General features: G+C 40.8%; 1 protein-coding gene across 11 annotated transcripts in view; it reads left to right on the top strand.

The window, feature by feature from the left end:
• The window catches only part of ADGRF1 (adhesion G protein-coupled receptor F1), a 90713-nt gene extending 69731 nt beyond the window's left edge, over positions 1-20982 (top strand). For 5 of the 11 annotated variants that reach the window (XR_013383416.1, XR_013383418.1, XR_013383419.1 and 2 more), the window contains 6 exons: positions 222-1595; positions 3314-3355; positions 4353-4412; positions 8086-8152; positions 18796-19171; positions 20494-20981. Coding sequence is in view for 3 of the 11 variants with exons in the window: in XM_077903749.1 (XP_077759875.1) it covers positions 222-1595; positions 3314-3355; positions 4353-4412; positions 8086-8152; positions 18796-18890 (1638 nt within the window). In the remaining 8 variants the exon portion in view is untranslated. Of the gene's footprint in view, positions 1-221; positions 1596-3150; positions 3212-3313; positions 3356-4352; positions 4413-8085; positions 8156-9393; positions 9614-18795; positions 19302-20493 lie in introns of those variants that run through there. The other 6 variants (XR_013383421.1, XR_013383422.1, XM_077903750.1 and 3 more) reach the window with 5 other exon arrangements.
• Positions 20983-21990: the final 1008 nt, after the last annotated feature.

The following is a 21990-nucleotide window of genomic DNA, read 5'->3' on the forward strand; positions in this document are numbered from 1 at the left end:
GGGGAGATCACTCTGGAACTTTCACAATTCCACTGACCCAAGTTTCTTTACCCAAAGTTTCCACTGTGCAGAGCCACTAAACTCATTTTCGCTGAGTTTGGATGTGGTCAACTGGGCTAACTCTCTGGGCAATAGTGATACTTAATCCTGACGACTATCCCCTCCTAGTCCTCTGACCTGCTTATTCAAAATACAAACTGACTTTCATCCTTGTATTTCAGGATGTCATCAGTATAGCTGACCACATCCTCAGTTCAGCATCAGTAACCAACTGGACCGTGTTACTGCAGGAAGAACAGCAAGCCAGCTCGAGGTTTCTGAAGACACTAGAAAACATCAGTAGCCTCGTACCTCCAACAGCTCTGCCTCTGAATTTTTCTCGGGAATTTATTGACTGGAAAGGGATTCCGGTGTCTGCAAGCCAACTTAAGATGGGTTACAACTATCAGACGGAACTGTTCCCCACAAATGCCTCCATTCCTGTCAAAGGCCATGTGTTGATTGGGTCAGACCAATTCCGGTGGTCTCTTCCAGAAACAATTATCAGCATGGCCTCGTTGACCCTGGGGAATATTCTATCTACTACTCAAAATGGAAATGCTCAGGTCAATGGGCCCATGATATCCACGGTTATCCAAAATTATTCCATAAATGAGATTTTCCTGACTTTTTCCAAGATAGAGTCAAATCTGAGCCAACCTCATTGTGTGTTTTGGGATTTCAGTCGTTTGCAGTGGAACAATGCGGGCTGCCACCTAGTGAACGAAACAGCAGACACGGTGATGTGCCGATGTACTCACCTGACCTCCTTCTCCATACTGATGTCACCCTTTGTCCCTCCTGCCATCATCCCCGTGGTGAAATGGATCACCTTTGTGGGACTGGGCATCTCCATTGGAAGTCTCACCTTATGCCTAATCATTGAAGCTCTATTTTGGAAGCAGGTCAAGAAAAACCAAACCTCCTACACACGTCACATTTGCATGGTGAATGTAGCCCTGTGCCTCCTGATTGCTGATGTTTGGTTTATTGTTGCTGCCACTGAAGGTTCCACCGTAAACCTTTCTGGAGTCTGCATAGCTGCAGTGTTCTTTATGCACTTTTTCTACCTCTCCTTGTTCTTTTGGATGCTCATGCTTGGCATCCTCCTGGCTTATCGGATCCTCCTTGTGTTCCATCACATGGCCATGCCTTTGATGATGGCTGTCGGGTTCTGCCTGGGGTATGGGTGCCCTCTCATTATATCTGTCATCACGATTGCAGTCACCCAGCCTAGCAATGCCTACAAAAGGAAAGATGCGTGTTGGCTTAACTGGTCTGATAGGAGCAAACCCTTACTGGCCTTTGCTGTTCCCGCACTGACTATTGTGGCTGTGAATTTGGCTGTGGTGCTAGTAGTTCTCACGAAGCTCTGGAGGCCCACTGTTGGAGAAAGACCGGGTCAGGAAAACAAGGCCACTATTGTCCGCATGGGGAAGAGCCTCCTCATCCTGACCCCTCTGCTGGGGCTCACCTGGGGCTTTGGCATAGGAACAATAGTGGACAACCAGAATCTGGCTTGGCATGTTATTTTTGCATTACTCAATGCATTCCAGGTGAGAACAATAACTCTTTCTTTCTTTCTTTCTTTCTTTCTTTCTTTCTTTCTTTCTTTCTTTCTTCTTTCTTTCTTTCTTTCTTTCTTTCTTTCTTTCTTTCTTTTTCTTTCATAACTTCTTATATCATCAGGTGACTGGAATAATTATAGAGAACTGAGGTTTGTAATACCATTCTGGAGGCTATCTCATCTCTCTGCCTCCAGTGTGTAACCAACACTGCCTGGCAACAGTGAATAGAAAATAAACACATAAGCAACAGGATCCATATTTTCTAATAGTTATTCTCACACTAAAGCAGAATATTAGACTTCTTCAGGAAGCCATCCCAGGATTTCAAACATTTGAGTTCATAGAGCTAATATTAATCCCTCTTGCTGCCAACTCAGTCCTCTTTCTCTTGGGCAGACATCTGCAAAAGCACACAGGTGAAGGGAAAGAAATCATGAGTGCTTGTTGACTCTGAATGGTGCCCAGTCTCTAGAACATGACAGAGGAGGAGCTGGCAAACTGTAGCCAGCTCTGTTTTTGTAAATAAAGTTTTATTGGAACACAGCCATGCCCATTTTTGTAGATATAGTCTGCGGCTGCTTTCTTTACACTGGCAACATTGAGCAGTTGCAACTGTATGACTTGCAAAGCCTAAAACATGTCCTATCTGGCTCTATACAAAAAAGTTTGCTTACATCTGCTGCAAAGCATGGGTTTTACATTCCACAATCAAAGAATGTTCAGAGACTTGTGGATGAAATAATCTTTGGGTTTCAATGAGTGTGGAAGGGAGCCTTTAACCCTGGTTGGATGAAAGTTTTCTGGTCACCTTTGCACAATGAATCAGGGAAGTGGTGATTAAACATTTGAGCTCTGGAGTTAAATAGGTCTGGGCTCAAATATGTCATGTTATCAACTGTGACCTCTAAAAAAATTACTTAATCTCTCAATTCTGTCATCGGTTAGAGAGGGATAATATAATTACCTAGATCATAAAGTAAATGTGAGGATTAAATGACATCATTTAGCTCTTAGTACATTGCCGGGAATGTAGGAAATGCTAATATGTTTTCTAAAAGCAACCAGTTCTCCACCTATATCAGTGCACCAGTGAACGTTTCAGTGGTACCAGAAGGCAAACCCAGGGAGCATGGACCTAATGGAGGCAGATTTAGGGAGCCTTTGTGGAGGGCAAGCCCATGGTGATATGCTGTGTGAACAGACACCAACTGAGGGTGGTCTGACTATGAAGAGGACCTCAAGCTTCAATACAGCCTCTGCCAAGGGTTCCCTGAGGGCTGGATTTGATGCAGATAGAACAACCCTATGCTTAGGGTTGGACCTCAGTGTCCACTGCTGTCATAGATTTATGTGCACTCAGTAAATGTTTATTTAATGCTGTTCTAAAGAAAGACTAAGATATAGAAGCATATGGAAATTATTTGGGGTTTAGGATGACTCAAAGGGAAAAGAAAGCTCCCCATGCATTTAAAATCTTATGCACTCATTTATTTACTTATACATTCAACTGAAACATTTTTCTGAGTGCTTTGTGTTGTGCCAGGTTTTGTGGAGGCAGCCTGTGTTCTTGCTTTCAAGGAGCGCACAGTCTAGTAGGGAGGCAGGTAAGAAAACAATGTTGGGTGATGGAATAGTATTACACAGCAATGCTTTCTTTTCTGGAGAAAAGCCCATGCATGTGATTTATTTCTTTTTCTTTTTTAAAGGGTTTTTTCATCTTATGTTTTGGAATGCTCTTGGACAGTAAGGTATTGTGCTCATTTCTCTCTTCATCTCTTTCTTCTTCTAATCCAGGGATCTAACTCTTCTCCTTCAATTCTGGGCTCTTATTCACTTATAAGAGATGAGACCATGCATACTCTTGTAATCAAATTCTATAGTTTTATAAAAGGCAAACTCAGTGAAAACACTGCTGATAAGAAAACCATATAGAACGAATCACAGAATATAATATAAACATTATAGGAAAAAAAGGGAAACTATTTTTACTTTTCATTTTGTTACTTTAATCAATGGTTTGGCAATCATTAAAGAGCAGAAGTACTTTCTAGAGGGGTGAATTCCCTTTTGCTCCTTTATTAAATGTATGCATTTACATAGGATATGCTGAAAGATGCATCTACTTCTACATTTCTAGAGTTTTATATGGTAAATATTAAATAACCTTTAACATTAAATAAAATCTCTAATGAAGGATGATCAGTATAAGTAAAAGATAATAGAAAAGATATATGTAAACTTGTGTTATCATTTTTCCCACCCATTGAGCAATTCTGTTGAGAGAGGCAAGACAGTAACTTAAGTGATATAGACTGTTTTTAAGAAGATAAGAATATTTTATAATTAGTACAATTGTAGAACATGCACAAAATCCCTGTTTATAAAGAAGCAATTTTCTGTCCTTGATTGGACTCAGTAATTCTCTTGATGGCACCATTCACAGGTTAGGAAACCCTTTACTTCAAAGATAAATTTCAATTCAGCAATTATTGCCAATTACTATTGTCTAGGATCTGAATTATTCTGGCTTTTGGTACTGTTGTTCTTTGTTTAATCCTAGATTTATTTATAAGTAAAGCAAACAAATAAAAGAAATCTTTTCATCAGGAGCCATACTTATGGTCTATTAAGCGCTTCCAGGAAATACCTCTGTCAAATAGCAATTCTAATCTATAGTTTTCTTCTGGATTTATGTATTATGATTGTATATGTGTCTCTGTTCAATATTTCTCTGTTGCCCTATAGCTGCGACAATTGCTGTTCAACAAATTATCTCCTTTCAGCTCTTGGAAGCAAGCATCAAAGGTAATTATCTCCTGCTGCTGTAGGTCCAATGTGTGCAATTCCTGTTTTACTTCTCTCTGTGTGCAGTCCCACAGCAAACCCACTTTTGCAAAAGCTCTGGAGTTTCTGTCACCATTTTATTTCTGCTATTTGGCCTGGTGCTCAACATAGAGTCGCTACTCACAAAGTTGAGTGAGAAAATGAACAAGGGAACGACTGAATGAGAAGTCATGGAAAGTTACAAAATGGGCAAATACTTTTGAACGGTGCCATTTGCTTAATCTGACTTGCCTTCCAATATCTAGAGTCCATGAGACCCTTTTCTCTACCTGACTTTCTGCACCTCCTGTAGATCATTTTGGCTTCATGAAAGGAAGGGCAAAATCTTTTTTTTTATATATATACTTCAATTTGCCAACATTTAGAATAACACCCAGTGCTCATTCCATCAAGCACCCTCCTTAGTGCCTGCCACCCAGTTACCCCATCCCTCCACCCACCTCCCCTTCTGCAACCCTTTGCTTGTTTCCCAAAATTAGGAGTCTCTCATAGTTTGTGTTTCTCTCTAATTTTTCCCCACTCAGTTTCCCTCCTTTCCCTACGGTCCCTTTCACTATTTCTTATATGCCACGTATGAGTGAAACCATATGATAATTGTCTTTTTCCAATTGACTTATTTCACTCAGCATAATGTAAAGGGTGAAATCTTGATTATCTTCTTTATGTGAACTGTTCTTTGAGTTTTCTCACTTAAGTTGGTATAACTGACTCTGACCCTTGCAACTTGAGCTCTTAAATCTACAAACTGAGACATTTGTATGGAAACAAAGGATTCCTGTTTCATTCTTTGCCAGGAAAGTGCAGTCCCTAGGAGAAGAGTATAGTTAACAACAAAAGCACTCATGTTCATGTTTTGTATTTTTGAAGTTAATTTAGACTTTTGCTCTTCAGCAAAACACTGAAGGCCTTTCGGAAAGAGGTCTAAGGCAGGGATTTCTGTGTCTGATAGAAGTCAGCTAACTTAAGTGCCTGAAAATCTACACAGGTGTTAGAGATTTTTACAAGGGGCAATATAATCTTTTGAAATAATAATTTTTAAAAAGTGAGGAAATTAACCTCTAACCTTAAACGTTTTCTCTGGGTCTGCATTTCCTCCGGCACTGCTGTGAATTAGGGAGCAGTGGTCCAATAGCCAGCAGATCTGCCTTGTATTTCTGACTCCGTAATCAATTGGCTGAGTGATTTTAGGAAAATCACATGGTACTGTTCGGTTTTAACTTTTTTCAACTGTTGACATTAACTGTTGGACTAGTTACTCAAAGCAAAAGTTCTGACTTTCCGTGATTTTGAGTTTATGTCTTGAAGAATTAAAATCTCTTGAACCAGAGAATGTGAAATGAATAAATCACTAACTATGCTTAAGAAAAGGAGATACAGCCCATGTGGCTGCAGTATAGAAAAACCTGTCAATAGAGTGAGAGAGGACACCCCCATACCGCCAAGTAAAAAGTCAGAATTTTTCTCATTTGAAAACCAAAGAGAGAAACACACCCCAAAGTAAATTAAAACAAGAACAAAAGTAAGGATGCCTGACAGTGTTTTCTCTCCCTGTTTCTAATGTAAAGTGTTGACGCTTTGCAGAACGCAGCAGTGGTCATCGAGGTCTTAAGGAGCATTCAGTCTTTGTACTCCCTTTCCAACGTCATTTTTAAATCAGATGACAAAAAAAAATGGGATTTTGTTTTCAGGTTAGGTGGCTCATTTGCTTGAAAATAAATGCATAGTTGGCAGAGGAGAAGATGGGTGTTTGTAATTTTCTGAGGGAGTTTAGATGTAAAACAGGAACCCAGATTACAGCAATTGAGAACAGAGAAGGCGAGGACAAGTTACCTCAGTGGGAATGTTCCTGTCAAGAAACTCGTTGTGAGAGAAAAGAGAGTGAGGGTGGAGACCAGATGCAGACTCAGGACCAGCCGTGGTGGTAGAGCTGAGTCACGAGGGTATAAGCAAGTCCATATGCTGGGAGGGATGAGCCAGCAAAGCGAGGCTGAAGACAGATGGGGAGTGGAGGGGAATGACTGAGGGAAGAGGATTCCTGGGGGAAGGCGGATGGAGTGTCTAGTCTGAATATGCAGGGATCAGCCTCTTCCCTGGACACAGGAAGCATCAGTTTGATGCAGATGGACGATGGGTACAGATGGGGTCACCGTGTGAAAGAATTCAGACCTGGATACCTTTTTGTGTTGTTTTATTTTTAAAGTAGGAGAAAAGGCTATCCACTAAGAGATGTTCGGGAAATGGATGGTAACATAGGAGTCTTAAAAGAGCAATGAAAATTTGGGTTGTTAGCTGAATGGAATGAAAGAAGCCAACAATGTTCTCAGCAAGGACCATCCCTCAAGACACCATCACACTGTGTGGACGGCCCCACAGTGTGGTTTTTCTCAAAATCCTCTCCCTGCTGGGGTCTCAAGGCTCCTTCTTGGCTCTTCCATTGTCATCCTTCACTGAGAGACAGATACTGGGGACCCCTACAGATTCTCCCTCCAGGGAGAAGAGATTTATTTATTAATGGTTCCAGTGACCCAGGCCCTGTTATTTGATCAACAACTTAGCTTCATGTCTGAAGAGGCTGCTTTCCCCCAGATTGTGTAGAGTCCTGAATGTGTTATATAATCTAAGAATCATTTCTCCAAATGGGGTAGGATGCAATTTTAAATGCAGTGATAACGACTACAGAATTTTTCTTTAAGGGTTACAGTATTATATATTTACTCAGTCCTGAATTCTAGAAAATCAATTTTGCTTTGGATTTTTTTTTTTACATATCTCATTTCTCTCTCTATGATAATTTTTTTCCAGAGCTCAATGTGGGATAGCCATTTACATATTTCAGTGAAAATCAGGAGCTATCATTGAGCTGTCCACTGCATATAACAAGAACCTGTTTCTCACATCTTGATTTAGCTTCCTCATGACGTGGACTGTGGCAGGAAATGGAAGCTTTTTATTTTTGTTTGTTTGTTTGTTTGTTTGTTTTTGCAATATTCCTGGTGTCTAGCACACAGTAGTACTCAACAGGAGGTATTAAATTAGTGAATAAATTCATGGGTGGACAAAGACACAATGTATCTTAATACTTTTACCTTTCCCCATAAGTACATGCTTCTTATTTAAATATTTTATTTCCTTTAGATAATTCAGTTTTCAAAATTTCGAACTGTTTAGCCTCTGTTCCAGTTACTAAAAGATTATTCACAAAGAGATTTGAATACTAAGATGAGTGAGAATAAGGCAAAGTATTTATTTGAGACCATTTTTATAAAACTATTGTTTTATCTCCATGGTTTCCCCTTTTAGAGGTAAGTGTGTGAACCAAAGAAATATAAGCATGGACATCAAAAAGATAACATCTTCCTTAAAATTGCTTTCTAGTTTGCTGTTAAAAGTTGTGAGAATAAGCAGGAACACAAGATTCAGTTAGAAATACATTCTTAAGCATTTTAAAGGAGAAAAGTGTCCTAAAGGAGAAAGAGAAAGAAAGGAGTACTCTAATTTCTTGAAAAAAGAATGGTGCCCCACATCAGTGGAGTACTAATAAAAGGATTGCTAATGACATTAAGATGTCAAGAAATACAGAGCATGACTAAAATAATACTATTGATGTCAGAATGACTTGTTTTTCTCTGTGCAGCAAGACTCATCAGATGTATCTGCCAAACCCAAATTCCCAAAGCCTTTCAACCCATTGCAGAACAAAGGTGAGTTAACAGTAAGTCAAAGGTTAACAAAAGGTAGATGAAAGAATGTGAATATATCATATGAGGAAAATTGAAGGGCTACTTTTAAAAACCTCATGAGAAATAGGGGAGTATCTGCTGGTCCTGTGTCTGGGGTTCATCAGGATGGTACACATGGCTGATAGAACATTGTCAGGGAGTTGATGCTCATGGAGACCACTAGTGTCCCTTTTAATTTCATCACAAATCACAGCCATTTCCTCACTTAGACATTCTATAAATGGTGATATTGATCATTGTGGTCACGGGGTACAAAATGTGATTAGACAAACACCAGTTGTATCCTTCCTGAAGTTCGAATCAACTTTGTTCCAGCTACTGAGCAGTAGGCGTGGGCCACGTATTTGTGCCCCATTAGACATACCCTCCTTCCTAAAATACCTAAAATATTCCCACAGACGGAGAAGCCACCATTTGCTGTGGGTGAGGAAGCACTGTCCCCTCCACCTGTGACATGCATTGTTTTTATGCTCATTATTAGCTGTTGCTAAAATCAGTGATATTCAGTGCCTAGAGGACTGCTATGTAAGCATTGCAAATAATCGCCGTATGCCTGGAGGAGAAGAGTGGAACTGGGGGGGCTGAGGAAGAGACATTGCATTGCAAGTTAACCTGAAGTCATCTTTAGGTGCCTGAGTTCCATTTCATGTTAAATTATGTTACTATCTTTATGAAAGCAGGGAAATAGGCTGCTCATTTTAGGTTCCAAGCAACATTATTTGACTTCCAAAATAAATTCAAGTGTCTGAACTCACAAAGGTACTTCCCTCCCAAAATTTTCAACATGCTCACCCAGAAGCCTTGGGTCCCCATGTCACTGTCACCGGCCAGCCTGAGTGCTTTTGACAAATCTCTTAACCTTTTTGGACATTTGTCCCTCATCAGTAAAATGAAAAATGAAGAGATCACAAAGTTTTCTTCTAGCAACACCTTTTTATGATCTCAAACCTACTTTACGTCATTTCCCAGCCCTATCTGAGAGATGTGGTGCTTCTTTTCTCGAATGAGAGAGGTCTGACAAATACAAGTCTCTGGCATTAATGAAATGCTGTCAGTCAAACAATTGCATTCTGCATCTTTCCCTACCATCTTCCCGGACCTGGCCAGAGTTGTAAGGGATTACATAGGCTTCTTTTCATTTTGGTCTCATGCTTGATTCTGACATAGCAACAATAACTCTTATCCTCTCTTTCCTCTCTTAGGCATTTATGTACTTTCTCATACTGGTGAATCCTCAAATGACATCATGCTAACTCAGTTTTTATCAACTGAATAAGGCTGCGAACCATAAAATCAAGGAAAATTTTTTTGGTGCAACTTGACATTTAGAGCTAAATGTCAGTGAAAAAATTAGCTTAATCTTAAATGGAATTTTCTGATTTAGAAGTCTTGGAATAAAATAAAAAGGTTTCAGCAGCTTCATCACGGCTCATTGTATCTTCAGTTAAATGGAACCATTTATTTCCATGTGGTTTGATTCAAAGAAGTTGCTTCATAAATGTAGAAAAGTGGGTTTTATTGGAAATTGCGTCAGTGGTACCAGCTTTTCATTGCCGTGAACTATGATTTCCTTTCTCATCAAATAACATTATTCCCATGGCATTTCCAGTTATCTGAATTGGAGTAAGAAAACTTCATGAAATCACCTTAGATAAATTGATGGACCATGCATGCTTTCTATAAAAAAATCATCGGTGCAAATTTCCTAGGGAAAAGGTATTTGCTTCCCAAATTTTTTCTTTTTTTTTCCCTGAATTTTTTCACTTGAATTATATGTTTATTTTTTCTTTTTAGGTTCAGTCACTTAATTTTGAAATTTAATCAGCAATAAAATGAAAAATTCCATTACAGACAGTTTTGTAGCCATTAGTTGGGAAGTATAATAAATGATTTCATAGGTAATGCAGTCTTTTTCAGTCTACGGGATGCTTTCATCTGGTCCCCAGGCCAGTGAAGTGAGGTGTCCAGGCTGATCTAGAGCAGAGATGAGGTAACAGATGTTCAGAGAGGTGGAGTGACTTGTAGAGATTGGGAAGCCAGGAAAGGGGTACTAAGGACTTTTAGGACTTTGGATTCCTAGTCCAGTTCTACAGCCTATAACAGCCTTTGGAAATCATCTGTGACCCTAACAACATTTATAAGGTCAGATATGAGATTCATTACTCCCAGAATTCTTTCTATGTAGGAGGCAAATTGAAAGAGATTTTGGTTGTCACCTTTCAAGAAGATACCCTAACACATCCTGGTTTTCCTTGATAATCACTGTAAGTACTTTTGGAATTCTTTGCATGTATAGCCAGGGCCACTTTTAGATGAGATACAGAACAGCAGGTGGATAGACACCACATAAAGCAGTATTTCCTTCCCATACTTTGACCTTTTGGGCTCACCTGAATTTCGACTACTGGGCTCAGGACTTAGCCCTCTGATTTATCCTTGCTTCCAGAAATCTTAGAAATCCTTGAAATCTGTACAGGTAGTGTTTAAAGCAAGTGTCCACTATTCTTGATGCCTTGCCTATATTAACTCATTTAATATTTATAATAAGCTTGTGAATAGGGAATATTACTGTCCCGTTTTACAGCTGCAGAAAGAAAGGCACAAAGAGGCTAAATAATGTGAGGAGGGCAACATGGATGGTGAATGGCAGTGCCAAGATCATAGTTGTGGATGTTGAATTATAATAGGTAAGGGGTTATATAAATTAGACTATAAGGGCAGCCCCCGTGGCGCAGCAGTTTAGTGCCACCTGCAGCCTGGGGTGTGATCCTGGAGACCCGGGATCGAGTCCTGCGTCAGGGTCCCTGCATGGAGACTGCTTCTCTCTCTGCCTCTCTCTCTCTGTGTGTCTCTATGAATAAATAAATAAAATCTTAAAAAAATAAAATAAATTAGACTATAAGAAAATGGCATTGTTTATGTAATTGTAATTATAATCTTACACCTTTTGGTCTGTAGAATCCTCTAGTAGTCTTGCATGATCTAGTTATTATTTTACGCATAACCATGATGTCCTGAATCTCAGCACCCTGTGATTATGAGATAAAGTCAAGTTCATTTATCATGGCTTTTTATAGTAGTATATTAATTCAGACTGTCTTAAGAAAATACTACCAAGTGGGTAGTTTAAACAACAGAAATTCACTTTTTAATAGTTTAATAGTTCTAGTGGCTAGGATATCCAAGATCAAACTGTCTTTAGGGTTATTTTCTGATGGAACCACTCTTCTTGTCTCATAGACCACCACCTTCTTGTTTGGCCCCCCATGGCATCTTCTCTGTGTGTATGTAAATAGAGGTGTCTGGTGTCTCTTTTAAGAACATCAATCCTATCAGATAGGGGTCCCACCCTGATCACTTCATTGAATCCTAATTTCCTCCTAAGTGGCCCCATCTCCAAATACAGTCACATTGGAGGTTAGGGCTTCAACATATGAACTTTGTAGAGACATAACTCTGTCCATAACAAGTAGCTATAATTATTATTGGCTGTTTAATTGAAGTTAGGGTCTTCCAACATGTCCTCCCAGTTATTTCTTGAAGTCCCCAAGGGGATAATGAAGGCCAGTCTCACAAGGTCACTGCATATGGCTTCATAGGCTGTGTACTAAAGAGGGTGCCATTCTTATCCCTGTGCTATTAATGGTGCTACCTAAAGTGGTCTGGGCCATAATCTGCAGACATTTGTGGTCACCCTGACTAGGTCCACCCACCTTGGCCTCCCTTTCTTTTTTGGCCTCTCACACATTCACAGTTGCTGTTTACAGAGTCTCTTTGGTGAAGCCTCACTCCTACACCTCTCTTTCATAGACATTGTCAATGCCCATACCACGATCCAATCCTAGATGTCTCTAAGGTTCCTGTTACTCATGGTGTCAAAATGGTTCAGAGTAACCTCCTCTTATTCTCTGACTCACTTTGCCTGGATATACCCAGAATATATCAGTTCTATCTTTCAGGCTAGAGAGGTCAGATGTGAGTGCCAGCACTTAGTGAAAAGCAAGCCCAGAAAGGTCAAACTCTAGGCTGGACAGTCCCTACCCTACATTCTTTCACTGTTCTCCTACTGACAGGAGAGGAGACGTGGATGCCTTTTCATGATGCCAGTTTGGAGTTATTGATGGAGGAAGGCATCAGAGCATGTAAATTTATGTCAACCATTTGGTACTCAGGCCAGGCTCTCTACCACAACATGTCCTCTTCAGGGCAGTGCATCTGAATTCAGTCCCATGGACACATTGAGCACTCAATAGGCAGGTGCAAGTAGGACATAGAACAGATTTCTGAATGGGCTATTTTGAGAATTGCACAATCTTAAGATATGTGTTAGCCTCCCGACATGAATAGGCTTCATAATATTCACATAAAGAGAGCAAGGGGCGCTTCTAGTTAGTGGTGGTGGATTAAATAGGCATACATACAATAAATGAAAATGCAAGGTTCCACATGGCACCAAGACATAGCACAGGTGAAGAGCTATAGTGAGATGCTCAAAGGAAATGATGCAGGATCAGTAGATGGTTTCATACTCCACAGAGATATATACAAATCAAAAGAGAAGTTTTTGAGAATTTCCTTGGAGAAAGCTACTCCATAAACCTCCTCATCTACTCTAAAAGGTGAGAGAAGAAGAGATGCTTTTCCTCTGACCTCAAACCTAATGAAAGATTTCTCAGTCTTCTATTAGATCACAGGGCTGACTGGGAGGGGGGAATGGGAGTTCTGATTCTTGCATGAAACTGTGGCCACAGCTCTGCTAGTGGGGCCCTGAATGGTTTCTGAATTGAGACCAGCCTACATACCTAGGATTTGTCAGGGTGAAGCAAGTCTATGTGCTTTCCACACATGGTGCATGGTGAGATAAGCAAGAAAAGAGAGACAATATGGGTTTGTCTTGGATACTGTGTTATCAGGCCCCCCAAAGTGGTGGAAGCAGAACAGCAAGAAGCTGGTGATGAAGCCAGATTAGAGGATGAGAAAGGTGTCACAGGTGAGCACCTGGAATACAGAGGAATTTGTGTGAGTTAAAGGAGTTACATGTGAGAGAAGTCAGGGATATGGGATTTCTGAAGAGTTCCTGCATGCACCTTCCCTTATTATCGAGAGAGACCTGGCACTATATGAAGGCAACCCCATCTTATACTACAAAACTCTCTTCCCTGGAGTTGAGGGAAAGGAGGTCAGAAACCTCAAAGCCCGAGGTGGGGTAGAAGGAGAATAAGAAAAGGTAGACAAAAAAGTCCATCAAGAGAGATATGGCAGTGCAAGCAGCCAACCCAAAGCAGGACTCCACTGGGGGAAAAGAGAAATTTAATGCCAAATTATTTGTGTTTATTACTATTACATGAGACAGGACATCCTAATCACCAAAATGAGTGTGTTTGCTATTGAAAGTGACCACAATGCTGGAGATGTTGGAGTAATATCTGGAACATATGCAGTGGGAGGGAAAAGCTTTTCCCACTGAATAAATTTTACAATGATGATGAGAGACAAAAGAAAGCATGTTTGATCCCATATCCTATGCCATGTTTGTCTAACCCACTGATTACATACAACAGTCACCTCTGCTCCTTCCCAAAATGTTACTAAAAACAATAAAAGAATAGGAAAAAGAGTAAGACATTGCAATAGCTGCTATTGCTGAATTTAAAAATTGCCACAGGGGGAGCCCTCGTGGCTCAGTGGTTTAGCACTGCCTTCAGCCCAGGGCGTGATCCTGGAGACCTGGGATCGAGTCCCACATCGGGCTCCCTGCATGGAGCCTGCTTCTCCCTCTGCCTGTGTCTTTGCCTCTCTCTCTGTGACTTCCATGAATAAATAAATAAAATATTTTTTAAAATTGCCACAATTTTTTTAGGAGCTTAAAACAAGCCAGGGACACCTGGATGGCTCAGTGGTTGAGCATCTGCCTTTGGCTCAGGTCATGATCCTGGGATTCGGGATTGAGTCACATTGGGTTCCCTGCAGGGAGCCTGCTTCTCCCCCTGCCTATGTCTCTGCCTCTCTCTGTATGTCTCTCATAAATAAATAAATAAATACATAAATAAATAAATAAATAAATAAATAAATAAATAAATAAATAAAATCTTTAAAAACAACAGCAACCAAAAAAAAGTCACGTTCATAATCTCACAGCTTCTACAGACCAGAAGTCCGGGTGCAGCTAACTGGGTCCTCTGCTCAGGTTCTTGAAAGACTGTAAACAAGGGCTGCATTTTCAACTGGAGGCTTGACTAGGGAATTCCAACCCTTTCAAGTTGTTGATAGAATTCATTTCCTTGTAGTTGTGGGAATGAGAATCTTGAATTTTTGCTGACTATTAGCTAGAGGCTACCCTGAGATCCTAGAAGCCATCTATACTTCCTGCCACATGGGCTTCTCCAACATGGCCACTTATGCCCTTAAGCCTTCAGGAAGAGTCTCTTACTCCAGTCTGCTCTTAAGATAGGAGATATATAACATACCGTAATCAAGGGAGTGACATCATATAACTTTTACCATATTTTATTGCTGGAAGTAAGTCACAAGTCCTGGCCACACTCAAGGAGATGATAGGCAAAAAGAGATCCGCAGTTAGGTTTGTGTCCCTCCAAATTCATATGTTAATACCTAACCTTCCAAGTGATAATAGTATGAAGTGGGGCCTTTGGGAAGTGTTTGGGTCATGAGGGTGGGATCTTTGAAATTGGATTAGTGTTCTTTTTTTTTTTTAATTTTATTTATTTGAGAGAGACCATGAGTGAGGGGAGGAGCAGAGAAGCAGACTCCCCACTGAATAGGGAGCTGGACACAGGGCTCGACTCCAGTACCCTGAGATCATGAGCTGAACAAGCCAAAGGCAATGCTTAACCAACTGAGCCACTCAGGTGCCCCAGGATTAATGCTCTTATAAAAGACTCCACAGAGCTCTCTAGCCCCTTCCATTAAGTGTGGACAAAGCCCAAAGTTGGCAGTCTACATTTCAGAAGAGGGCCATTGCCAGAACCTGACAATACTGACATCCTGATCTTGGACTTACAGCCTTCATAACTATGAGAAATAAATGTTGTTTATAAGGCACTCAGTCTACAGTATTTGGTTATAGCAGCCTGAACCAACTAAGACAACATCAGTGTGAAATTTCAGGTCATAGAAGAAAAAAAAGAAGATCCAAACATTTTCAGAGGAGGAAAAAAAAGAAAGGTTTTATGTAAAAGGTCAAAATCAGAATATTATCAAACTTTTCACAGCTACATCGTCATCTAGATAACAACGGAGGATGGTTTCAAAATATTGAGAAAAGAGTATTGCAACCCAAAAGCAATTAAGTGTGAGGAAAAATAAAGATCTCTTCAGACCAGAAATTCTCCATAAATTTTCCTGCAATTCTTCTTTTCCCAAAAGCTATTGGGAAATAGACTATCCCAAATGTGGCAATAAACCCAGAGAGAAAAAGACTTGGGTCCCCAAAAATGAAAGATGCATTGGAAGAGAGAGCCAAGGGAGCCTCCAGGGTGGGAATAAGTGGAGTTGCTACACAGATAACAGCCCGGGGCAGATACAGGCTGGATCTGCAGAGAGATTGCTCGAGAAGATGAAAATAATAGGATACCTAATAGATCTGAGAGTTATTTAGAAGAAATTTACATAGCTGGAGATGGGTTGGGATGAATTTTTGATGAGAACACAGAAATCCAAGCAAGTGAAAAAAAAAAAAGCAAGTGTTACTTCGAACAGAAACAAAATATGTGGAAAAGAAAAAGTAATTAAACATACTACCTAGCTCACCTGTGAATATAGTAGACAGGGTACCAATAATGCAAAAGTGATTTTGATATAACCAAGATACTAACAATAAAAGTGTTTGGGAAGATACAGGATAGGAGGTCTATATTGAGGGATGCCAGAAGAGACCTACATCTTCTTTCTTTGTGTTTGGAAATCAATAAAACTGAGACACCAAGATGCAACACTATAAGTAACTATCAAAAGAAGAAGCTAAAACAGTTAACAGAGATTTTCCCCGAGAAGCAGCAAATTGTAGTTTTTTGAGTCTTGAAATCATATCCATTTAACTGTGGTTAAATATAAATAAATGTGGGGTGTGTGTGTATGCACTCTTGCATATTGGAGAGGGCAAGGGATATCTTAAAAGTTGGAAGTCCCCTTGATTCATTTCCTTGAACTCAAAGGCCCCAGGACTCTCCAAGCTTATGTGGCTTTGGCCAGCTCCTTTGGGTCTTTGAGATGCCTATGAGCCCTCCAACTGGAGATGTCAAGTAGGCCACTGGATATGCTAGTCTACTGAGCTAAAGATGGTACTTAAAGCTATGGGACCCTATGAAATCATTCAGTGAGTACAGGGCAAAAGTGAGGAGGTCCAAGGACTGAACCTGAGAACCCCATCATCTATATACAGGGAGAGGAGGAAGATCCAGAGAGGGGAATGAGAAGGAGCAACCCGTGAAGTAGGAGGGAGACCAGGAGAACGTAGCACCTCGGAAGCTAAGAAAAGCATTTCAAGAGAGATTTCAAGGATACAAGAGCCAAGGTAGATAAAGACCCTGACTTGCTCATTCCCATCTTCTACCAAGATAAAATAATATAATAGATATGCAGAATAAGAAATTCCACTGTGGGAAAGTTTCACACTGAACATACAGAATGGAATCAAATTTAGACTTTGCCTGGCCTTATATTGGATAAGCTCTTCTAGATCTGGAACTAGCAATTTTAGGAAAGAGCTGTGAAGAGTTATTCTGTAGCACCTAGCAGGTTTCTCAGACTGATGCAGATTTTGGCAGGAGTCCCAAATCTGTGTCCTTACAAATGATTCTTAGTGGAAAGCATTTGTCTTTTGTTAAGACGGCCAGCGGGGCTGTGCTGTACTTGCCTTTATCAAACTTGAGGGGGCAGACTCTGACCAAGAAATAAATCCTGGACAGATTATTCAAAGCTTAAGTACACCTGAGATGCACTCAGGAATCAGGGGGAAATAAAAGGCATTTTAATCCAACTACTCTAATTAGGAACAGTTTACAGTGTACCTAGTGTGTTTTGTACAGTAAAAGCGCTTAGGGAGCTAAGAACATAATAGCTCTGTTTCAAGATGGCAAACAATGCCTCTATTTCCTGGGTTTATGCTCAAGGGTGCTGGTGAAGGGGGAAGGCTGCCTGCTTCTAAGCCAAAGCAGGAATTAGCCACGATTGGCTCGAGATTTCCACCTGCCAGAAAGGCAGTGTTTTATTTGAATTTGGGCTGCATCAATGGGATATCCTTGGGTGCTTTGGGCAAATTCAGAGTTAATTCAAGCACGTGGTACAAAATAGGTTGGGAATGTTCTGAGCTTTTTGTATTCTTCTCTTCTTTTCGGAGGAAGTAGTATAGCAAATCTTATAGTTTTTTTTCAGAAAAGAGCCACACACTCCATGACTGAGCTAATTCAAACTCTTTACAAATTACATATTGTACCCAACATCCTAGGGGTAGAGGGGGCAAAATAACATAAACAAAAACTGGCTGGATGTTGAGCAGGGACTTACTAGGCACTCAAAGCTTCCTCAGGAAGGACCAGAAAGCTTGCAGGGTGCTCCTCAGCCCTCACCTCACCGCCAGCCTTGCTTTAGCACTTAGCGTGATATGAAGAAAAGGTGGGAGAAGGAATAGAGACTATGGAGCCTTTGATACTCCAGTTTCTGTGCTAGACTCAGCCTAGATTATCTTTGATCCTCGAAACAACACTCTAAGGTCTATATCCTTTCCCCCTCTAGAGAAGGAAGTGGTGGCTCAGGGTTTGGGTAACCTGCCTGTGGTGAGAACAAATACGGAGGGAGGAGAATCTGCTCTACCCCACCTGGCCTTACTTCCCTTGTTCAGAAAGCCCCCCGGGCTCCGCCTACACAAGTAGCACAGTGCCTGATATTTTATGAACAGAGATGTACCCCTCTGGGATAAATATTGGGTTCCCAAGGCTGTCTTTTAAAAGATTACCATGGGGGATACCTAGGCTCAGTGGTTGAGCATCTGCCTTCAGCTCAGGTAGTGATCCTGGGGTCCTGGGATAGTCTTGCATCAGGCTCCCCGCAGGGAGCCTACTTCTCCCCCTGCCTATGTCTCTGCCTCTCTTTCTCTCTGTGTCTCTCATGAATAAATAAATAAATAAAATGTTTAAAAATAAATAAACCAAAAAAAAAAAAATAAAAGGATACCATGGTACCAAGATACCATGACATAATTTTACCAAATACTTTTACTTCAGACTCTCTCAGTCACTCGAGTGAGGTTGGAGGAAGGGTTGGGACTTAAGGAACAAGTAAACCATAAGTGATGGGAGAAGAGTCCCCTGTTCACAGATGACAACGAATTTTTCCCAGAATGGGTCTACCTTTCACCTGGTTCGATCCCAACCAAGTGTGCTAGTTATATTTCCTTAATGGCCTCCTGGCGCGGACATGGAGGGTTGTCTCTGGGAAGGAGTCCTTGGGACGCCTCACTGCCAGTCGCCTCAGGCATCTCTCGGAGTTGCAGTTTCCCATCAGTAAAACCACAGATCTGCATTCATGAGATAAGCTTAGAGAATCCTGCCAGTCCTGCCCTTCTCTGATTTTGTGTCTCTTCATAGGTAACATGCTGAGAGAAGAGAAATTTATCACCAAAGAGGACCAGCCCAAGTGGGTTTGGCAGGACCTTATCTTGCTGGGTAGGAATCAGAGATAAAGCATTGCCAACAGCTACATTTATGCCAACCAGATGGGAGGCAACACCCCTTTGGAATTCTGACCTGATGCTTGAAACCAGAGCAGAGGAGTACCCCAGTGTGATGTGCTGCCAAGGGATACATTGCTTTTATGGATAAGGTTTCCTGGTTCTTAGATGTCAGCCATGTCCCCCAACAGGGCATGAGCAAGGCAGTTGTGAATTCCATGACAATGTTCTGCTGGGCACTGCCAAGGACAACTCTTTGAGGCATGAAAGCTTTGCCGGGCCCTGGTGATAATGTGAGTTTGTTTTACTGAAGTTGGCTGGGCCAGGGAGCCAGTCCTACCTGTCCTGTGCTTCACCAGATTGTGGGGAATGTTATACAGCCTCCCTCCCCATCAATTTTAAAAAAAGGAATAAAAACAAAGTGACATTTACCGAATCATTTCCAGAATTTAGGTTGACAATTGCTTACTTGTTAAAGTCTGCCATGACATGAATTGCCCATGCCCTACTTTCTCTCAGACCAAAGCCATGATTCCTCAAGCCTATCCCCAACCAGTGGCATCAGCACGACCAGAAACTTGTTAGAAATGCCAATTGTTGAACCCACCCCAGACCACCTAAAGCAGAAGCACTGGAGTGGGGCCTAAGGATTTATATTTTAACAAGACACCCAGGTGACTCTGACGCACACTCAGATTTGGGAACCACTGACTTAGAGAACTCAGGGAGGGAATGATCCAGACTGAGGCTGAAGATAAGCATTACCAGTCTCTGGAACCTCCCCTCGTGTATAGGTCATGAGAGTGAGGATTTTTTTTTCAATTTTATTTTCTATTGCCAACACTTCTGAGCAGAGAAGTGTTTAATGCTGGATGGCGGGATTCTGGGTAATGTGAAATAACTGTTAAGAAAGAGTTTGAGGCCTGGCTTTAACACTTACTAAATGTGTTAACTTGTTACATTCCCAAGCCTTCGTTATTTAATCCATAAGCAAAAGTAATAACTCTATGTAAAGCTGGGAGCACGTGAGAGAAGCTGAAAGTTTTTTGTTTTATTGTTTTTTTTTAAAGATTTATTTATCTGAGAGATTGCACATGCACACACAAGTAGGGGGAAGGGCAGAGGGAGAGACTTTCAAGCAGACTCCTCCCTGAGCACAGAGTCAGAGGAGGGACCTGATCCCACAACACATGAGCTCATGACCTGAGCTGAAAACAAAAATCAGATGCTCAACGGATTGAGCCACTCAGGTGCCCAGAGAAACTGAAAGCTTTTAGCATATTGCCTGGTATTTGCTAAGCAACCAACAAATGGTGGCTATTAGTGACATTAATAATGCTAATGTTCATAATGAAGCATGGATTCCATATAACATTGTTACTGCATCAAAGCAGTGCACTGAGAGGAAAGATACACCATAGACAAAGCTTCAAATCTCAGTTCTGCTACTGGCCACCTAGGACAGGCTATCTTCTTATCTCTTTATTTGTAAAATAGGAAAGATCACAATTTTCTTGCAGGGTCACTGGAAGGCTTAAATTAAGTCCATAGAACAGTTTGTTTAGTGTCTGTACACTACAGGTATTAAATTTTCTTTTTCCTTTCTCTTTTTCAGTGGGAAAATAAACTCCAACTTTTAAGAGTATGAAGGTCAGTGCATAGGGATTTAATCAAACAAAATATTCATACTGGGACATTCTATGTGGATGGCTTAGAAAACACTTGTTTAAAAGAGGCGGAAACCAGGAAGACCATGAAAGAGAGGAACCCATTATGCATATTTTTTTCTTGCTCATTATCCTATAGAAAAATTTAATGACCCTTGATTTGTCAGAAGAAAAAAAAACCAAAAAGAGCTTTTGAAAAGAAGAATACTGAAGAGTTCAAACCAGAAGAAAGTACTAATTATTCTACTTTGTTAATGTAAAACAGACTTCAAAGTTATCAAAAAGCATTACTGTAACTTCTAGTTAGGACTTCTAATGTGCGATGCTCTCAGTTTTCCAAATTACAAGATTTTTCTAGCTTGTCTCTCCCTCTGCTTTTGTGTTTTTCTTTAAGGAAGGCCAGCCTGCAGCCTCAGATATCGTTCTCTGGGCTTTCTTGTTTTCTACCCGCCCCCACCCTGCCCCACCCCTCTCACCCTGCCACCAACATGTGTGCATTGTCCTCACCCTGGCATGGCAGGAGCTGGGAAGGGTTATGCAGCCCAGTTATATACATTTGATTGAGTGTTTACATGAACCAAACTTTTCATTCCAAGTTATAAGCATAAGATGTATTGGAGGTGTGACTATGGGGTAATGAGATTGACTCTTTGTTTCCCAAAATGGAATTTTATGTTTTATTTATTTATTCAGTTGAGGAAGTTTAGTATGGTGACCAGAAGTACAGAATCTGAATACCACATTTGCTTTATAGCTCTCCTACTCAGCCATGTGTCCCTGGGAAGTGATTTAGCTCTCCCAAGGCCTCAGTTTCCTCAGTGGTAAAATTGAGGCAGTGATGGGACCTGCCCACAGGGTTGTTAAGAGAATTGAATAAAATAGTGCATGTGTAGCAAAATTTCTGGAACATAATATGTGTTTAGTATATGTTAGCTATTCTTACTTTCAGCTTTGATTTTATTTTATTTTATTTTTTATTATTTTTTTTTAATTTATTTTTTATTGGTGTTCAATTTACTAACATACAGAATAACACCCAGTGCCCGTCACCCATTCACTCCCACCCCCCGCCCTCCTCCCCTTCCACCACCCCTAGTTCGTTTCCCAGAGTTAGCAGTCTTTACGTTCTGTCTCCCTTTCTGATATTTCCCACACATTTCTTCTCCCTTCCCTTCTATTCCCTTTCACTATTATTTATATTCCCCAAATGAATGAGAACATACAATGTTTGTCCTTCTCCGACTGACTTACTTCACTCAGCATAATACCCTCTAGTTCCATCCACGTTGAAGCAAATGGTGGGTATTTGTCATTTCTAATAGCTGAGTAATATTCCATTGTATACATAAACCACATCTTCTTTATCCATTCATCTTTCGTTGGACACCGAGGCTCCTTCCACAGTTTGGCTATCGTGGCCATTGCTGCTATAAACATCGGGGTGC

The sequence above is a fragment of the Canis aureus genome, chromosome 7, assembly GCF_053574225.1.
Source record: "Canis aureus isolate CA01 chromosome 7, VMU_Caureus_v.1.0, whole genome shotgun sequence".
Classification (NCBI taxonomy): Eukaryota; Metazoa; Chordata; class Mammalia; order Carnivora; family Canidae; genus Canis; species Canis aureus.